Source organism: Psammomys obesus, unplaced genomic scaffold, assembly GCF_907164565.1.
Source record: "Psammomys obesus unplaced genomic scaffold, mPsaObe1.curated_primary_1811, whole genome shotgun sequence".
Taxonomy (NCBI): Eukaryota; Metazoa; Chordata; class Mammalia; order Rodentia; family Muridae; genus Psammomys; species Psammomys obesus.
In genome coordinates this window covers 14,503,771-14,518,013 of record NW_026596088.1, presented here as the reverse complement: position 1 = coordinate 14,518,013, position 14,243 = coordinate 14,503,771, and the positions used below count along the sequence as shown (strand labels likewise).

The 14,243-nt window shown below is 48.8% G+C and overlaps 2 protein-coding genes across 3 annotated transcripts in view; both read left to right on the top strand.

The window, feature by feature from the left end:
- Positions 1-712, top strand: part of LOC129691252 (translation initiation factor IF-2-like) — a 1,390-nt gene extending 678 nt beyond the window's left edge. Inside the window, exon 2 of the mRNA XM_055627281.1 lies at positions 5-712. Coding sequence (XP_055483256.1) covers positions 5-712 — 708 coding nt within the window. The remainder of the gene's footprint in view (positions 1-4) is intronic.
- The window catches only part of Tead1 (TEA domain transcription factor 1), a 226,140-nt gene continuing 211,921 nt past the window's right edge, over positions 25-14,243 (top strand). For both annotated transcript variants that reach the window (XM_055627360.1, XM_055627361.1), the window contains exon 1: positions 25-181. The gene's annotated coding sequence lies outside the window, so the exon portion shown is untranslated. The remainder of the gene's footprint in view (positions 182-14,243) is intronic.

Sequence of the window (14,243 nt, the reverse complement as noted above, 5' to 3'; positions counted from 1 at the left end):
CCAGCGCGCAGCGTCGCCCGAGTGCGGGCAGCTGCCCCGGCGCGCCCTGCCCGTCCCGGGAGCCGGCGAGGCCGGGCTGGGGCGGCCCGGCGCGGGAGCACCGCGGGGAGGACCGGCTGGAGTAGCGCGGGGGCGGCGGCCCAGCGCCCCGAAGTTTGCCGCGCCCGCTCGGGCGGCCGAGGTAAGTTGCGCGCCGGGCGGACTCGGGGGCGCGGGCTGCCTAGGCGTCACCGCAGCCGGCGCTTTGTGTGCGGCTCCCGGTGCTCCCGGAGCTCCCAGAGGGGAGCGGCGGCGTCGCCCTGCAAGTTGGGCCGCGGCCCCGCGCGGCAACAGGCGGCCCCGCTCGCCTCTCCCGCGCGCCCCTCTCTCCCGCGCTCCGCGCTCCGGCCCGGGGAGCGCCGACTTGGGCGCGATCGCGGGTGGGGAGAGCGTCCGGCGCGCAGCCCGGCGCCTGCAGCCCGGCGACTCCCCCGGCGCCCGGCCCCTTCGGGGTCCGCGCCGACCCGGGCTCCTCCTCCCGGGAGATGAAAGAGGGCTCTCTCGCCCTTGCCGCCTCTCCAGCGCTGCCGCCGCCGCCGCCGCCGCCGCTCCAGTGCACATTCAAGTGGAAAATTTTCAGGAGTCAGCAGAAACATTGTGTCCAAAAAAGACTGAGTCGCACTTACCACCAAACCCGAGGGCCGACTCTCCCTGGAAAACTTCCCCTCGGTAGGAAATACTGCGGGATTTGTTTGTTTATTGGAGGAGAAACGATCCCCAGGAGGGGAAAAGATTAAAAAAAAAAAAATCTGGGGACACTTTTAGCCTTTGTTCGCGGCAACACCACTTGTTTTCAAAGTCCAGAGGCCCGTTTGAAAGAAAGTTCAACTTGTAGGAGTTTTCTTTTTCTTTTTTAATGCATTAAAAAAAAAAAAATCAGTGCTACATTTTAAGAAGTCGAAAACAATGGGGGGCTCACACTTCACTTATCCTCTTCCCGAGAAAATAAAACCCAGACCAGTTTCCCTCGCTTTTTAATCGTCTTTCTTTTTAAAGATATATTTAAAGTTGAATGGTGTCACCCGTATAAAAATATTTATGAAACAATGAAATAGCAGCCACCAGCGTTCCTCAGGAGGCTTGTTAAGTTCTTAGAAGCTGTCTGTGATTTACAGAAATGCAAATTGATCTCAGTCAGCGCTGGAAACTTACAGACAGATATTCCAGGAATTGGGAGCGTAGAAAGGCCGGGTTTTAAAATAGCGCATTTGAAAGGAGCCGAGGTCCTTGGGGCAAGAAAGGTCTGTAAATACGATCAGATTTCAAGATAGTGAAAGGAAAATATTTCAATTCCTGCAGGTAGTGCAGAGCTCAGTCCTCTCCGCGACTTGTGGCCTGGAAGTTTAGGTGGTCTGCTAGCTTAGGGTGTGCTGGGTGCCTGCAGGTGGTTCCCCGGGTGGACAGATCCTTCCCGTTAGGGAGACGCGAGCTACCCGGAGCCAAGGGGCGGCTTGTCTGTGCAAGCCTCAACTCCAGGGTGGGGGCTAGATGTGCCTTGAAATCGGGGCTGGGAATCGTCCTCAGGCTGTACAGACTGTGCTGTGCAGGGGCTTCCGCCTTTCAGCGGAGTCTGCGTTTTTCTGTGAATAGCAGGATCTCTGGGCCCAGGCACATCTGAATGCTTATAAGGGCCAGACTTTAGATCCAACTTTGGTCAGAATCTTTCCTTTTTAGAAGGAAACAGTAGAGCCGGTTACACCACGTCTCCGGAAAGACAAATGCATTTAACTGAACCTTTGTCAACAGCAGGGTTTTAAACTGTTGATGATTTTTAAGAGGGAAAGCCGTATTTTTCTAATCTCTGTATTTTTCTAATCTCAGTATTTCCATAAATGGTCACAAGATATTTTTGTGCAGTATTTCTTTGAATGTGTAACTGTGTCGGACTCTCAGGTTTCAGGTTTTCAACAGAGTTTACAGTTCTCTTATTTGTTGTTGGCATAAAAAAAATGAGCTGATAAGCTGTCTCCCTTATTGAGTCTTGTTGAGGTCCTCAGTAAACCATTTTATTTTCCGTTTAATAGCAGGTATTGTTTAAACTGCAGATTTAGGGAAATATTAGAATGCTTTTTATTTTTTTAAAACAAGTTTGAAACAAAGCCAGAGAGACACTTTTGCCTTTACAAAAGAGTAAAAAATAAAAGAGGGGGGAGGGGGAGAAAGAATCTTTGTGTGAGTTCCTCCTTCCTAGGGTTCTTTATAAACTCCAGGGAACATTCTGGGATTATTGAAGATTTTTGCGCAAGCAAAGGCCAGGACTCACCAGGACATGTACACAGTTAGTTGGTGAGCTTTAATTTGAAGCAGGCAGACCTGTGACCCAGGCTGCAGTACTTACTAAGTGCACTGCGGCACTCAGTGGGTGCTTCCTTCCCACACAGCACAACTGTGAAAGTGGGCTTGTGAGGGTCACCTGGTGGGGAGTTGGCTTCCTGCCCCTCCTGTTTTCTCTCCCCCCATCTGCTGTTTCCAGCTGGGATTATGTGTTCACATATTCACTTTGGAAGCTGGCATCTTCTGATTTTGGAAGAAGACAGAAAACTAAGAAGCAATACTCTCTTTTTTTTTTTTTTTTTAAAGTTCAGTAGGACATAACCAGTTTTGATTTCCGTTGGTTCTGACCATATGCAGAAGCAAATGTAAGAAAGTCTATCTTTATGGGACTATCTGTCCAGACTTGTGCTTGTTCTCGTATTGACTGTGGGAAAGTATATTACAAGAGCAGTTGAGAGATGGGGACCCTGAGCGTGAGACAGGCCATTAGCAGCATCAGGGAGCTGTTGCCAGCTTTGGAAATGGATAGATCCCACCGCCCCCAATCCATGGCTGTACAAGAAAGAGCCTGAGCATCTGTAGGATTACTTTCCTCTCTAATCTCATGTGTTACGAGTTAATTGTGAGCATAATTATACTGCTTGCAAATGGAAATTGTGATGGTGTCTTATCACTCCAGAGGTCCCTACAGATAACTGTGTACAACTCAGTGGGCTTAAAAATAATGACCACATCCATGCAGAGAAATTAGGGCCCTTGCATCAAAGCTACCATTTTTGGTGCTCGTTTCTGTTCCCCAATAAAGGGAGTATGAAAGCAGAAAAAAGTACATATATGTGTGTGAGTGTGTGTGTGTGTGCGTGCGTGTGTGTGTGTGTGTGTGTGTGTGTATTTCTGAGTAAGAGCTGTGCGGAATCTATCTAGTGATACAACATTGAGTAGGGTCTGTTTGTTCCCCCCACCCCCAGAGGCTTAAATTCTGGTTAAAGCGAGTGCTCCCCCTTTTCCTCCCAAACCGCAAGAAAATCATCATCATTTTTATTAATCAAGGCAGGCCCAGCTTCTCTTTTAGAGTTCGGTGGCTGGAATTGCAGACTGCTTGTGTCCTACTTCTGAACTCAGTAAGAAAAATGTTACCGTTGCTCACCCTCATTGACCAACATAAGCTGTGCCTGACTGCCTGATCCCTGGTGATGGCTGCCATCATGTTCTGTAGCTGCGTGCTGCTTTTTCTTGTATTAGGTGTAGAGGCTTCAGATCGTGTAGTGTTAATATGTTTTACTTCATATTGGTTAGGGTGATAATACCAAGCAGTTCAGGTCTGTCTTCAGCACCAGGTCAGGGCTGGGCTTTTGGTTAGCCCCTGTGGTGTGGCAGCTACTGTGCGGATCTGGACAGGGTGTTCCATCCCTCTAGCTTCTAGGGTACAGTGTGTCATGTTGAAATATTTGGGTTTCCATTTTTTGGAGGGTTTTCGTTTGCTTTCAGCGTAAACTGGGTTGCCAGTCCTTCGAGGTTCTCCCTTTGTGGGCTTCCTTAATGCTGGTTCATGTACATCGAACTTGAGGTCGAACTGTGGTCATTTCTTTGGAAATGTTCAGGCTTTGCCTTAGGGCAGAGTGGAAGAATTTTGAAACATAATTTTTCACTTGGTCTAGGCAAATGGCAAGTTTTTGTTTTTTTGCAGGGCAGGGATCCGGTAAGGTCCGTGCTTCCCAAAGAGTGGCCTACTGTCAGCCCACCCTCCCATTTTGTTCACTAAACAGCTGGGATGGTTTCCTCAGTCTGGGGGGAGGATGATGGACACACGCATACACACACATACACTTCTGATTGGATTGTGAGAGTGGCATTCCAGAGAAGCTGTCTTTTCAAGGGAGGGCTATGCACCCACACACCTCCATTTCAAGCTGGTGCTTTTTACCTTCTTTTCGTATTCCCACTAACTAGTCTTTAGGGCTCTGTCGGAAGATTTTATTAGCTGTGTTTATCTGAAGCACGCCCCGTGTAGCAGAACTTGAGTGTGCTGTGTAGCTGAGGATAGTCCCGAACTCGTGATTTTCCTGCTTTTGTGGCTCATGTGATGGATTACAAACCTGTGTCACCGCGCTGGGTTTATATCACATGCTTGCTTGGGCTCACCCCCGGGTCTCATGTGTGACAGGCAGCCCCTATAAGGACCCGAGCCACGGAGCCACGTTGTCAACCACGTATTATCGCTTGTTAATTGGGAAAGAAAGGGTGTCGGAAAATGAGCTCAGACATAAACTTGGGACTAACTGATGACAAAGTTAGGCATCGCCTCTGCAGGGGAAGTTCTGGGAGGCTTCTGACAGGTTTAGATGCAGCAGCGAGGTCTGGGAATACAGACCAAACTGATAGGTAAACTGAAAAACTGTCGATAATGGTGGCAAATGTTAATTGTGTGAGAACATACTGAACTTATATTCTCTGGCATGAACTTTTTTTTTTAATACATCAACTGTGCTGTCTTTTAAAAAAATTATAAGCACAGCTTTCTAATTATCATAATTCAGTTCAGCTTCGCTCTTGGATGGAGTTCAAGTGCAATCTCAACTTAACTTGAAAGGAGATTTTTTTTTTTTTTTAAATCTGAGAATGTTTAAGAAAATTTGAGAAGTTCATCCAAGAATGTTGTCCGCTTAGGTGCGGGAGTAGTGGTCGGCAGATGAAATCAGTCCCTTTTTGCAGTAGTTCTGTGGGTATTGAAGCCTTCCGCCTCCATTTTTGCTTTGGACCACCTCAGGGACCTGCATCTGAGGGCAGTGTTTATGTCCCTTGCCGATACATAGCTGCAGAGTCCTTACTGCCAGTCAGTGTCTGTAGTAGGTGGTCGGCTAGATCAATGAGTATTTTATGATCATCTGCAAAGACAGGAAAATCTCTAAGAAAATAGGAAGACACGTAGAACACTTACACATTCATTTGAGAAAATCCCGGTCAGCCTTTCATGCCAGCAGAGCCTTTGGAAGGTGGTACCTGCTTGTCTTCACACCATGACTTCCTGGTGGCTTTGACAGCATCTGTCCCAGTTCCCCATATCCTAAATATTTTCTATGACCTTACTGTCTTACTCAAGGAAAACGAAGTTAACGAAGAAAGGACAACTTAGATGGGCCAGTTCCTGCTGCCGAAGTGCAGAGAGAACCCACAGAAACCAAATGACTTCATTTGCTCTGGCTCCGAAGAACTGAATTCACTTCCATGGTGGTGGAATAAAAGAAGCCAAGTGTTTTAAATAGCCACTCCCCGAGGCCCGCCTGGCCTGAGTGTTTTTTGAGAAAAGAGCATTGTCTGCTCCTGCACTCGCTGGGAGCCTGCCTGCTTACCCTCCCCCACCAGCCATACTCCAGCCCTGAAGCTGACATCTGCTTTTCTTGTTCACCTGATCCGTCCCCATCTATAAGGATCTATGCAGGGCGCACACATGTGCATTCTCTGCAGGTAGCCCTGGTGTGTGACGGGAAGCATGTTCAGTGTGTGTTTCAAGTTCCCACTGGGGAAAACACAAAGCTAATAGCACAAAATGAAACCTAAACACATGCCTCTGCTGTTGCGCCTCTCTCTGACCACGGTGATTTCTGGGCAGGCGAGCCTATTGTTGTGGCAGCAACAGGCAGCAGAGGTTGGGGCACCATATGGCCCAGGAGGGCCTCAGATAAGCTGTCTACTGAGTCAGCTTATCAATGGCACTTTGATATGCCTCGCTTTCAGATCAGCGATCCGATTCCCAAACCAGCGATTCCCAAACCAGCGAGGGCCCCTGTTTCCTCTGGAAGGATTTCTTTCAGTCCTTTTCCTCTCTTTGCCTTTTCACTTCAGAGCCTCTCTGGGACAGTAGTGGTTAAAGTCAGTTCCTTATCAGCTGAAGGGACGCTCCTGCCATCTGAAAATCCTTCTCAGGTGTGGAACAGGCTTATTTCACATCGGTAGCACCAAGAGTTCCCTCAGTTCGGAGTTGTCTTTTAAGTATTGAGGAGATAACATTGCCACTGTTTCCAGCCATGATAAAAGGTTTCTGTTGTTCACTCAAAAAACAAAAACCTCCCTAGTTTTCTTTCACCTTCATCATGAAATGCAAAAAAATGATTGACATGTGTGTTTGGAAGGGGGTCTGTGATTTGGAGACAGGAAGTGGCTGCTTTTTGTAACCAGGAATTGTTAAATGCTTCTAGAGTATCCCTCAAGGCCGAAAGCGAGTCAGAACCACCCTTGATGAGCTGCTGGGCTGCTTGCACAGGGTAGATGGTTTAGGAAGTCGGGCCATGCACAGGATGACTGGCTTATCAGCCCCTGAGCAGATGTTCTTTTTTTTTTTTTGGCCTTAATTCCACATGCCTGGGAAGCCACGGTGAGACCTTTTCCCATCATCTCCCCATCTGTGTGTGCACACCCACTCTTCAGGTCCCTCACCTGTTTCATGACGCTTCTGTTCATACCCAGGCAGGACGGCCTCAATTCCTGCCTATACCATGAACAGCCAGTGGCAGCCACTGAGCAGTGCCCAGGCCCCCCCCCCCCCCCCCCCCCCCCCCCCCCCCCCCCCGCACCCAACAAGTTAGCGGGAAGGTCTAACCCTGAAGGGCTGGACTCTAGAGTTCTGAGATACCAAAGGCCTCTGAAGTTGTCTGTTCAGGGAAGGGGACCAGGTTCTATTTTTTGTTTCTCTTTTTAGCTTCTGGCGGAATCAGATTAAGTGGTTTCTCAGTTACTGTGAGGTTGTCTGTGTCTAAGAATTTAGAGGCATCTTCATGGAATTGAAAAACAGTGTACACGAAGTCCTATCTTGTGCGCCGTCTTTTTGAATGAAAGAAGCAGTAAAACAACCCAGACCATTCTTCTGTGTCTGGCATCACCAACTCCCCTGGAGAGGCCTGTAGTTGTAGTTGTTTCCAGATGTGATTCCCAGGGCTTAGGGCAGAGTTCTGTTGAGGTCCTGCTCTGAGCGAGGCAGGCCCTAGAGCCCCTGCTGTGCATTGGAGCACTGAGGGGTCAGGGGTAGCCAACAGCAGTTCTGAATCAAACTTGCAGGAACCACGTGCCTAGCTTCCTGTCCTCATGCTTCCTCTCCTTTCCTCCCAGGCACTTGGACATCCGGATGCCCCTGATCTTTATGGAGCATCTGCTTGTCCTTGTGCTGTGCAGTGACAGCAACTTGGTGATCAGGAAGAGGCAGCCAGTCCCTGGGCCCCTCCAAGACAGACATGCAGAGGTAGTGACAAGTTAGTGAGGAAGGTATGTGAATTGAATTTCCTGAGTTCTAAAGGGCAAATCGTATTTTCTTTCCTCTTTTTGAGGTGCTGAAGCATCAACCCCCCCCCCACACCACACATGCATTCTCTCTCTCTTTCTGTCACACACATACACTTCCACTAAGTTATGTCCTCAGCTGAAGAGGTCTTCTTTTTATTTCACGTACCCCAGGCTGGCCCGGAACTTACTATGTAACCTGAGGATGACTTTGAACTGTTTCTATCTCCTGAGTGCTGGGGTTATGGGTCACTGTGCCTGGATTATTCGAACCCTGGGCTTTCTGCAGATGTACAGGCACCCCCCAGCTCAGCCATACATACACATCCTCAGCTGGCTTGACTTTTAGAAACTGGGGTGTGTGGGAATGGGGGGCTCTTCATGGCTAGCCATGCCGTGGTCCTGATCTTCCCTGTGACTGCAGATACTCTTCAGAGCCTGTAGACTGCACCCCGTCGGCGTGAGACAAGTCCCAGAGTCAGCACATCTAAGAATGTCACACCTCCAGGGGTGAGGTGGTGTGGAAAAGTCTTGGCTGCTGTGTTCAAGAAGTTTCCTGCCCTCTCTCAGCCCCTCCCCCACCTAGTTTTAGGACTGGGCCTTTTTAAATAGCCCAAGTTGGCCTGGAATTCGCGATCTTCCTGCCTCAGCTTTTGGAATGCCTAGTACCACCGTGTCTGCCTGCTGTCTTATCTGTGAATCTGCAGAGAAGGTGTTCTGTGCACTAACTGCAGTGTGAAATGTTGACGTGGCCGACCAGACTTTCTAGGGATTGCCTTGGGGTCAGCCTTCAGGGTGGCTCTGGAGCATAGCCAAGGCTAAGGTGGCTCCTCAGAAAGCCAGGGTCTCATCCAGGCAAGGTTTAAGCAGCACTGCAGAATCTCTTATCTTCATCGCCTGGAGCCGCCCCCAGTACAGTAAGTGGAGGAACCCATCAGTTAGTGTATAATACTTGAAGTTACCTTTGCCAAGTGGTAATAAGGAAGTAAATGAAAATTCTTCAGAAAATAGGCAATTCATATCTTTCCAAAAGAAAAGCCTTTTGGGGGCTTCCTTCCTAATTCTGAGCTTGGTGTCTGTGGGTTCTTTTGCTGACTGTTGGAAGGGGCCTTTTCCTAGAGAGACTGTGCAAAGGGCTTGGACCTGTCTGGAAATTCATTCCTGAAACTTCTTAGGGCACACAGAGCCCATGCCTGTCTACACTGTCCTCTTTGTAATTTTGATTTTTACTAATGTACCTGTGGCTGACCTGGAACTCACTGTAGAGACTAGGCTAGCCTTAAACTCTGCCTCCCCCTGCCTGGACCGATTTGAAACTCTGAGGCTGCTTAAGGCGGACTGCCTTCAGTTTCCTCACCTGGAAAACGGGATGAGGCATTGGAGTGACACTTCCGCAGGTCAGCGTCTGCTCTCCGCAGGCTGCAGGAGTGGCTTCTCTGGCTTCCTGGCCCGCTGAGCTCACAGTCTGCAGCCTGCACAGTTGGTCTTTGCTCCCTTTTCTGGACCGCAGGTACATTTCACATGTTAATTCAGATGCCCGTGCGGGTGGGGCGCAGCTTTCCCCCCTCCTGGTTTATTTGCTATTTGCATATTTAAGGGGACAGGACATTTGTCAGCCTGAGTGATGAACGTCTAATTCCAGGTATTTCCTAGGTAGGTGAGCCGACCGCTGGACTCCCCGGAAACCAGATTGCCTGCTTTATTTTTTTTTATTTTCTAATTTATTTTTTATTTTTTTGAGTTCTTTTCACAATTTCACCTGGGTAGTTTTTGAAGCCAGCTGCCCCCAACTGGTCCTGCTCTGCTCAGATTATCAGCTACAGTTCAGGGTCTATCATTGACCCCTAGTTTTTAGGCCAGGTTGGTTCCATGGGAGCCTGAGCCAGGGACTACCTGCGTTTTTTTTTTTTTTTTTTTTTTAATTGCCTTCCTTTCCTTATCTCTTAGGAAGCCATGCGTAGAAGGGTGTGCTACTCAGTCAGGTTTCCCAGTCTGAAAAAGTTAGAGCTAAAAATGTTTTAAAAATTGCAGGGAGGAAAGCTGTGTGCTGGAAGGAGGCTTTGGGGGGGTGTTTCAAAACCCGGCATAGCCCTGTCCCTGGCACTCTTGAGAGACAGTGTGTTGCATACGCGCAGAGGTTTCGATCTGCAGCGAGTGAAGATGGATGTGAATTGTGTCTTTAAAGCGGTGGACCCAGGATCTAGTCTCTCACTGCACCGACCGGCCTCTGTTGTGCACCTTGCCATGTCCCATGAGTTTTGGTGGTGGTTCAAACAATTACTATTTAGACCTAATGAAAGGGGCTTCCAGTAGTTTTCTGGGGTTAATGAAGAAGGGACAAGAAAATCCAGAGAGGTCCTTTAAAGCAGCGATTCCCAACCTTCCTAATGCTGAGAACCTTTAATCCAGTTCTTTGTGTGGTGGTGACACCCTAACCATAAAATTATCTTGTTGCTATTTCATAACTGTAATTTTGCTACTGTTATGAATCTGATACATGACCCCAAAGGGGACTTTACCCACAGGTTGAGACCACTGCACTTAAAGGGACCCACGGGGGTATTTCAAATGGAGCATATGTGGTTGAGTGTAGCCTAGTAGTTCTGGCCCAGCATGTACAAGGGCCTGTGCTCTTCCTCCTAGCATAATCTGAGCCCTGTGAGTCAGAAGCAGGCAGACAGATCTCTCTGAGTTCGAGGCCAACCATAGCTATATGATGAGAACCTGTTTCAAAACAAAGTGTGGGAAATCTTTTTCACTTACTAAGTGCTAGTAATGGTGAGTTACTGGCTCCTGAATGAATACTCTTGATTACATTTACTTTTTGCTTGTTTGGTTGTTTGAGACAGGGTCTTTTGGAGCCTTAGCTTCAAACTTGCTTGCTGTGTAGCTAAGGATAACCTTGAGCTTTTGATCTCCTGCTTCTGCCTTGTACGTTGATGTTTAAGCCAGGGAATTGTGCCTTCTAGGCAGGCACTCTATCAGCTGCTCTTAAGCTGGTTGAATCCAGTGAAATGACATCATGAAGGCTCAGGTAGGAGATGACGTCACATGGATGGCACATGGGGCTGCTTGCCTATCATGTCCAATTTGTGACTTGTAAGGTGGGATGGAAGGAGCCTAAGCCACTTCAATCCATAGCGCAGCTTTCAACCTCTGCCCTGTCCAGTTTTCCTAATGTCCACGGGGCTTTTCTCACTCCTTCACCCTCTAGTCCCATCCTGGCCAATGTTTATAGTTTCTGACACTTCTGCCAAGCGTGGCTTCCCTTGGCAGACACCCTGTTTTACTGACAGAATATGCCTCAGCTCATAGGATGCGGAGAATGTTGCTGAGGATGGAACCCATGACTTCTGGCCCATCCCCATCCCCAGCTCTTTAGTTATGCTGGAAGGATCCTCAGAGGCAGTTTCCTCCACAATCCTGTTGCATTTAGCCAGGCCCCTCCAGACCCTGTGCTGTTCCTGTGGATCGGTTCTTAAGTACTGAAGTAGCCAGACTCAAGACTGTTCAGCCTCTTCTGTTTAATTTAGAAAACTTTTTTCAACAGTTTAATTTAGAAAACTTTTGACCCATTAGATTTTGGAAGGTTCCAGCTGTGCTGTGAGCTTTGGTGTGTCTGGTTCAGATTCTCCTTTGGAGCCTGTGGTCCTGTGATGAAGGAGCAGGGGTCCTTAGCCTTTTTCTGTTCTTTGGTACTGGGGAAAACTGGGTGGAGTCTGAGGAAGGTTCGGAAGAAATCTTTGCCTCAAACCAAAAGTCAGTTGTTAGTGGTTCTTTGTTTGTTTGTTTATTTATTTTTGAGACAGGGTCTCACTGTATAGCTTCACCAGCCTGGAACTCTGTAGACCAGGCTGGCCTCTGAACTCAACAAATATCCGGCTGCCTCTGCCTGTGCAGCGCTGGGATCAAGCGCCCCACCACGCCCTGCTCTGCTCTGGCTTATCTAGCTGTGTTGTCTTCACTGCCTATTGTTTAGTGTCTTTGAAGTTTGAAAGACACGGGAGCCTCTGGATTTGGTCTTCCAGCCCAGGGAATATACTTTCACTGGTGCCATTGCCAGAGAGATGGGCATTGAAGGAACTCAGGGAGTTTGGGGCTTGGTCCCTCTGCTCCCTGGCTGGTGGTGTAGGCAGCTTTGGCCTGGAAGTTTCTATCCTTGGTTCTCCTGTGGCTGCAGGCTTGTGCTGGACTGGGGCTCAAGACCTCGATAGCCGGGCGAGCTCCTGCTGCCTTTGCATCCACGTCTTTAGATCTACTGTGATGCTGGGGCATCTGCCCCTGGAGCTGCTTGGTTGTGTGAGGTGGATCCCACCAAGTCCACACTTGTAAAGCCAGCTCACCCCCTTGTCCTTTTTAGTGGTGATAATTCCTGAGCTTCCCTGTGGGAACATTGGTAGGAAGGGAAGGTAGGTTCTGTTTTTAAGCCAGCTCTCAAACACCAGACATTTAAATGTAAAAGCTCCATTTGTAATTGAGACCCTGTGGAGAAGCTCCGAGAGGTTTAGTAAACTTCCCAAGGTCACACAGCCAGTTTTTAGATATGTTGACTAACAAGGATTTAGGATTAGCTCACCTATCAGGTTTTATTGTGGAATTTGAATGAGCTAAGACAGTCATTGATGTGGAAACAAAGAGACTTCTCTCTTAATGGTTTTGCCTTGGAAAAGGGATGGATGGTGAATGATACTTATCTCTGGCAGTTCCATTTTCTCTATCTTAGGTGTAAACCTGTGGTCAAGATCTTAAAACAGTTGGGTGTGGCCCAGGGAGCCTTATGTTTGTCTGGTGGCAAAGAGCAAAGGTCGGCTCTAGCTTTTGGTTTTAGTCTTTCAGTACTGCAGGGACCTGAGACTGGCCATTGGAAGGGGGATCTAGGGGTCGGTCTGCCTCCTGGGGTCGGGGTGGGGGTGGGGGTTGGGTATGGATGCCGGAGTCTGCTTTGCCCTGCTGGCAGTCGGAAGGCATTAGTCCTAAAGGATTCTTTATGCTAGTGACTCCTGCTAGGGTGGGACTCCCCCCCAGGTGACCTTGATGAATTCCACCCCCCACCCAGTGACTCCTGCTTCTCAGAGGCTGAACTTTGAGATGACCTGGGGAGTAGGGTGTGGTATTCTCTGATACCTTGGGTTTAAGAGATAGATAGGTCTGTAAAGTTGGTTTTAAGAGAGAAAGCTTTTGTCACTGTTTCCTCTGCTTTCCCTAGCTGGTGGTTGGGGTTCCTAGTTGCCAGTTGTGGGGTCTCACCTTCACCGCAGCCTGCTCCCTCCCAGGTCCCTTTTTAGATGCTTCTGTTGTGGAGTTTTGGTATGGCCCTCAGCCTGGTTCACAATTGTACTTGGTGCAAATCAGCCTGGTAGTGTCCTGGCCATCAGATAGAGGTCCAGGTCCTCTTTGCTATTGATAGAGTGACCCAGGCCAAGCAGTGTCCGCCTCTGAATAGTGGTGTGGGGAATAGTGCTCAAGGGTGTGAGGCCCATGAAATTGCACAGCCAGCCTTCAGGAAACCCCTGCAACCTTGCAGAAACTCCTGGCTTCCTCCACCCCAGGTCTTAGCCCAGCTAAAATGGAAGATTTCCCAGTGGCCTTCTTTGGGGAAAGGGTGAGTTTCAGGCTCCCCAGCTTTCCTCCTTGCTGGAGTTCCTTCTCTTGCCCCACCCCCTGCACCCTTTTCCTTCCCTGTTTCTTTCCGCCTTTTGAGATTATCTTGCTGTTAGATTAGGCTAGCCTGTCTTCTGAGCTCTGGGATTGCAGATTGCCAGGCCTGGTTTTTCTCCTACTAAAATCGTTTCTCCTGCACGTGCACACATGCGCGCGCATAAACACATAGACACACAGAGGGAGGGGAAGAAGGGACAAACACAAGAGACACACATACACACACACCCTCTCTTCTCACTGAATAGGGCTCTGGGGGAAGCATCTCTCCCTCCTCCAACTGTGTTGGAGTTCTTGGCTTATAGGTCACTGCACTAAGTGTTTTTTGCAAAGACAGCATATTATGATCTTCCTGAGCTTCCTTGGCTGCCTTCATCTGACTAGCCCAGCAGCCTCATTGATCCTGAGGAGCACTATTCCTTACCTGTGGCATGGTCATAGTTGTGGGTTTCTGGGTTATTTCAAGGATTAGTGTGGTACCTCCTAAACAGGGTGATTGTAGTTCAGACCTATCACCCTGAAGCTGACTGCCGCCCATTACCTTTGCTGTCTGACTTTCCTGTTTCTGTTTTGTTTTAGATTTCCAGTCTTGAGTGTAGCCTAGCAGAAGGCTAGGGAACCCCCATGAGCCCTTTCTCCTACTCAGCAGCATTCTCCTGGCCCCTCTCCTCCAACCCTGTCTCAAAGTACTTCTGGAGGCCACACTGGGTCATCTATGAACTTTCAGCGTGTTCAAGCGATTGCTTTAAAAAAAAAAACAAAACGCTGGGTGTGGGGTGGGTGGGGCCGGAGAGATGGTTAAGAATGCTGTGTTCTCAGCGGAGGTCTGGAGTTCTGTTCCTAGTGTCCCTGTCTGGCTTGTAATTCCAGCTGCAGGGGATCCGATGCCCTCTCCTGGCCTCTGCAAGCACCCTCACTGAGACACACATACCCCACACCACAGACACACACTTAAACATTTTAAATATCTTGAACCCCACCAGCCACAATATCACGATCAC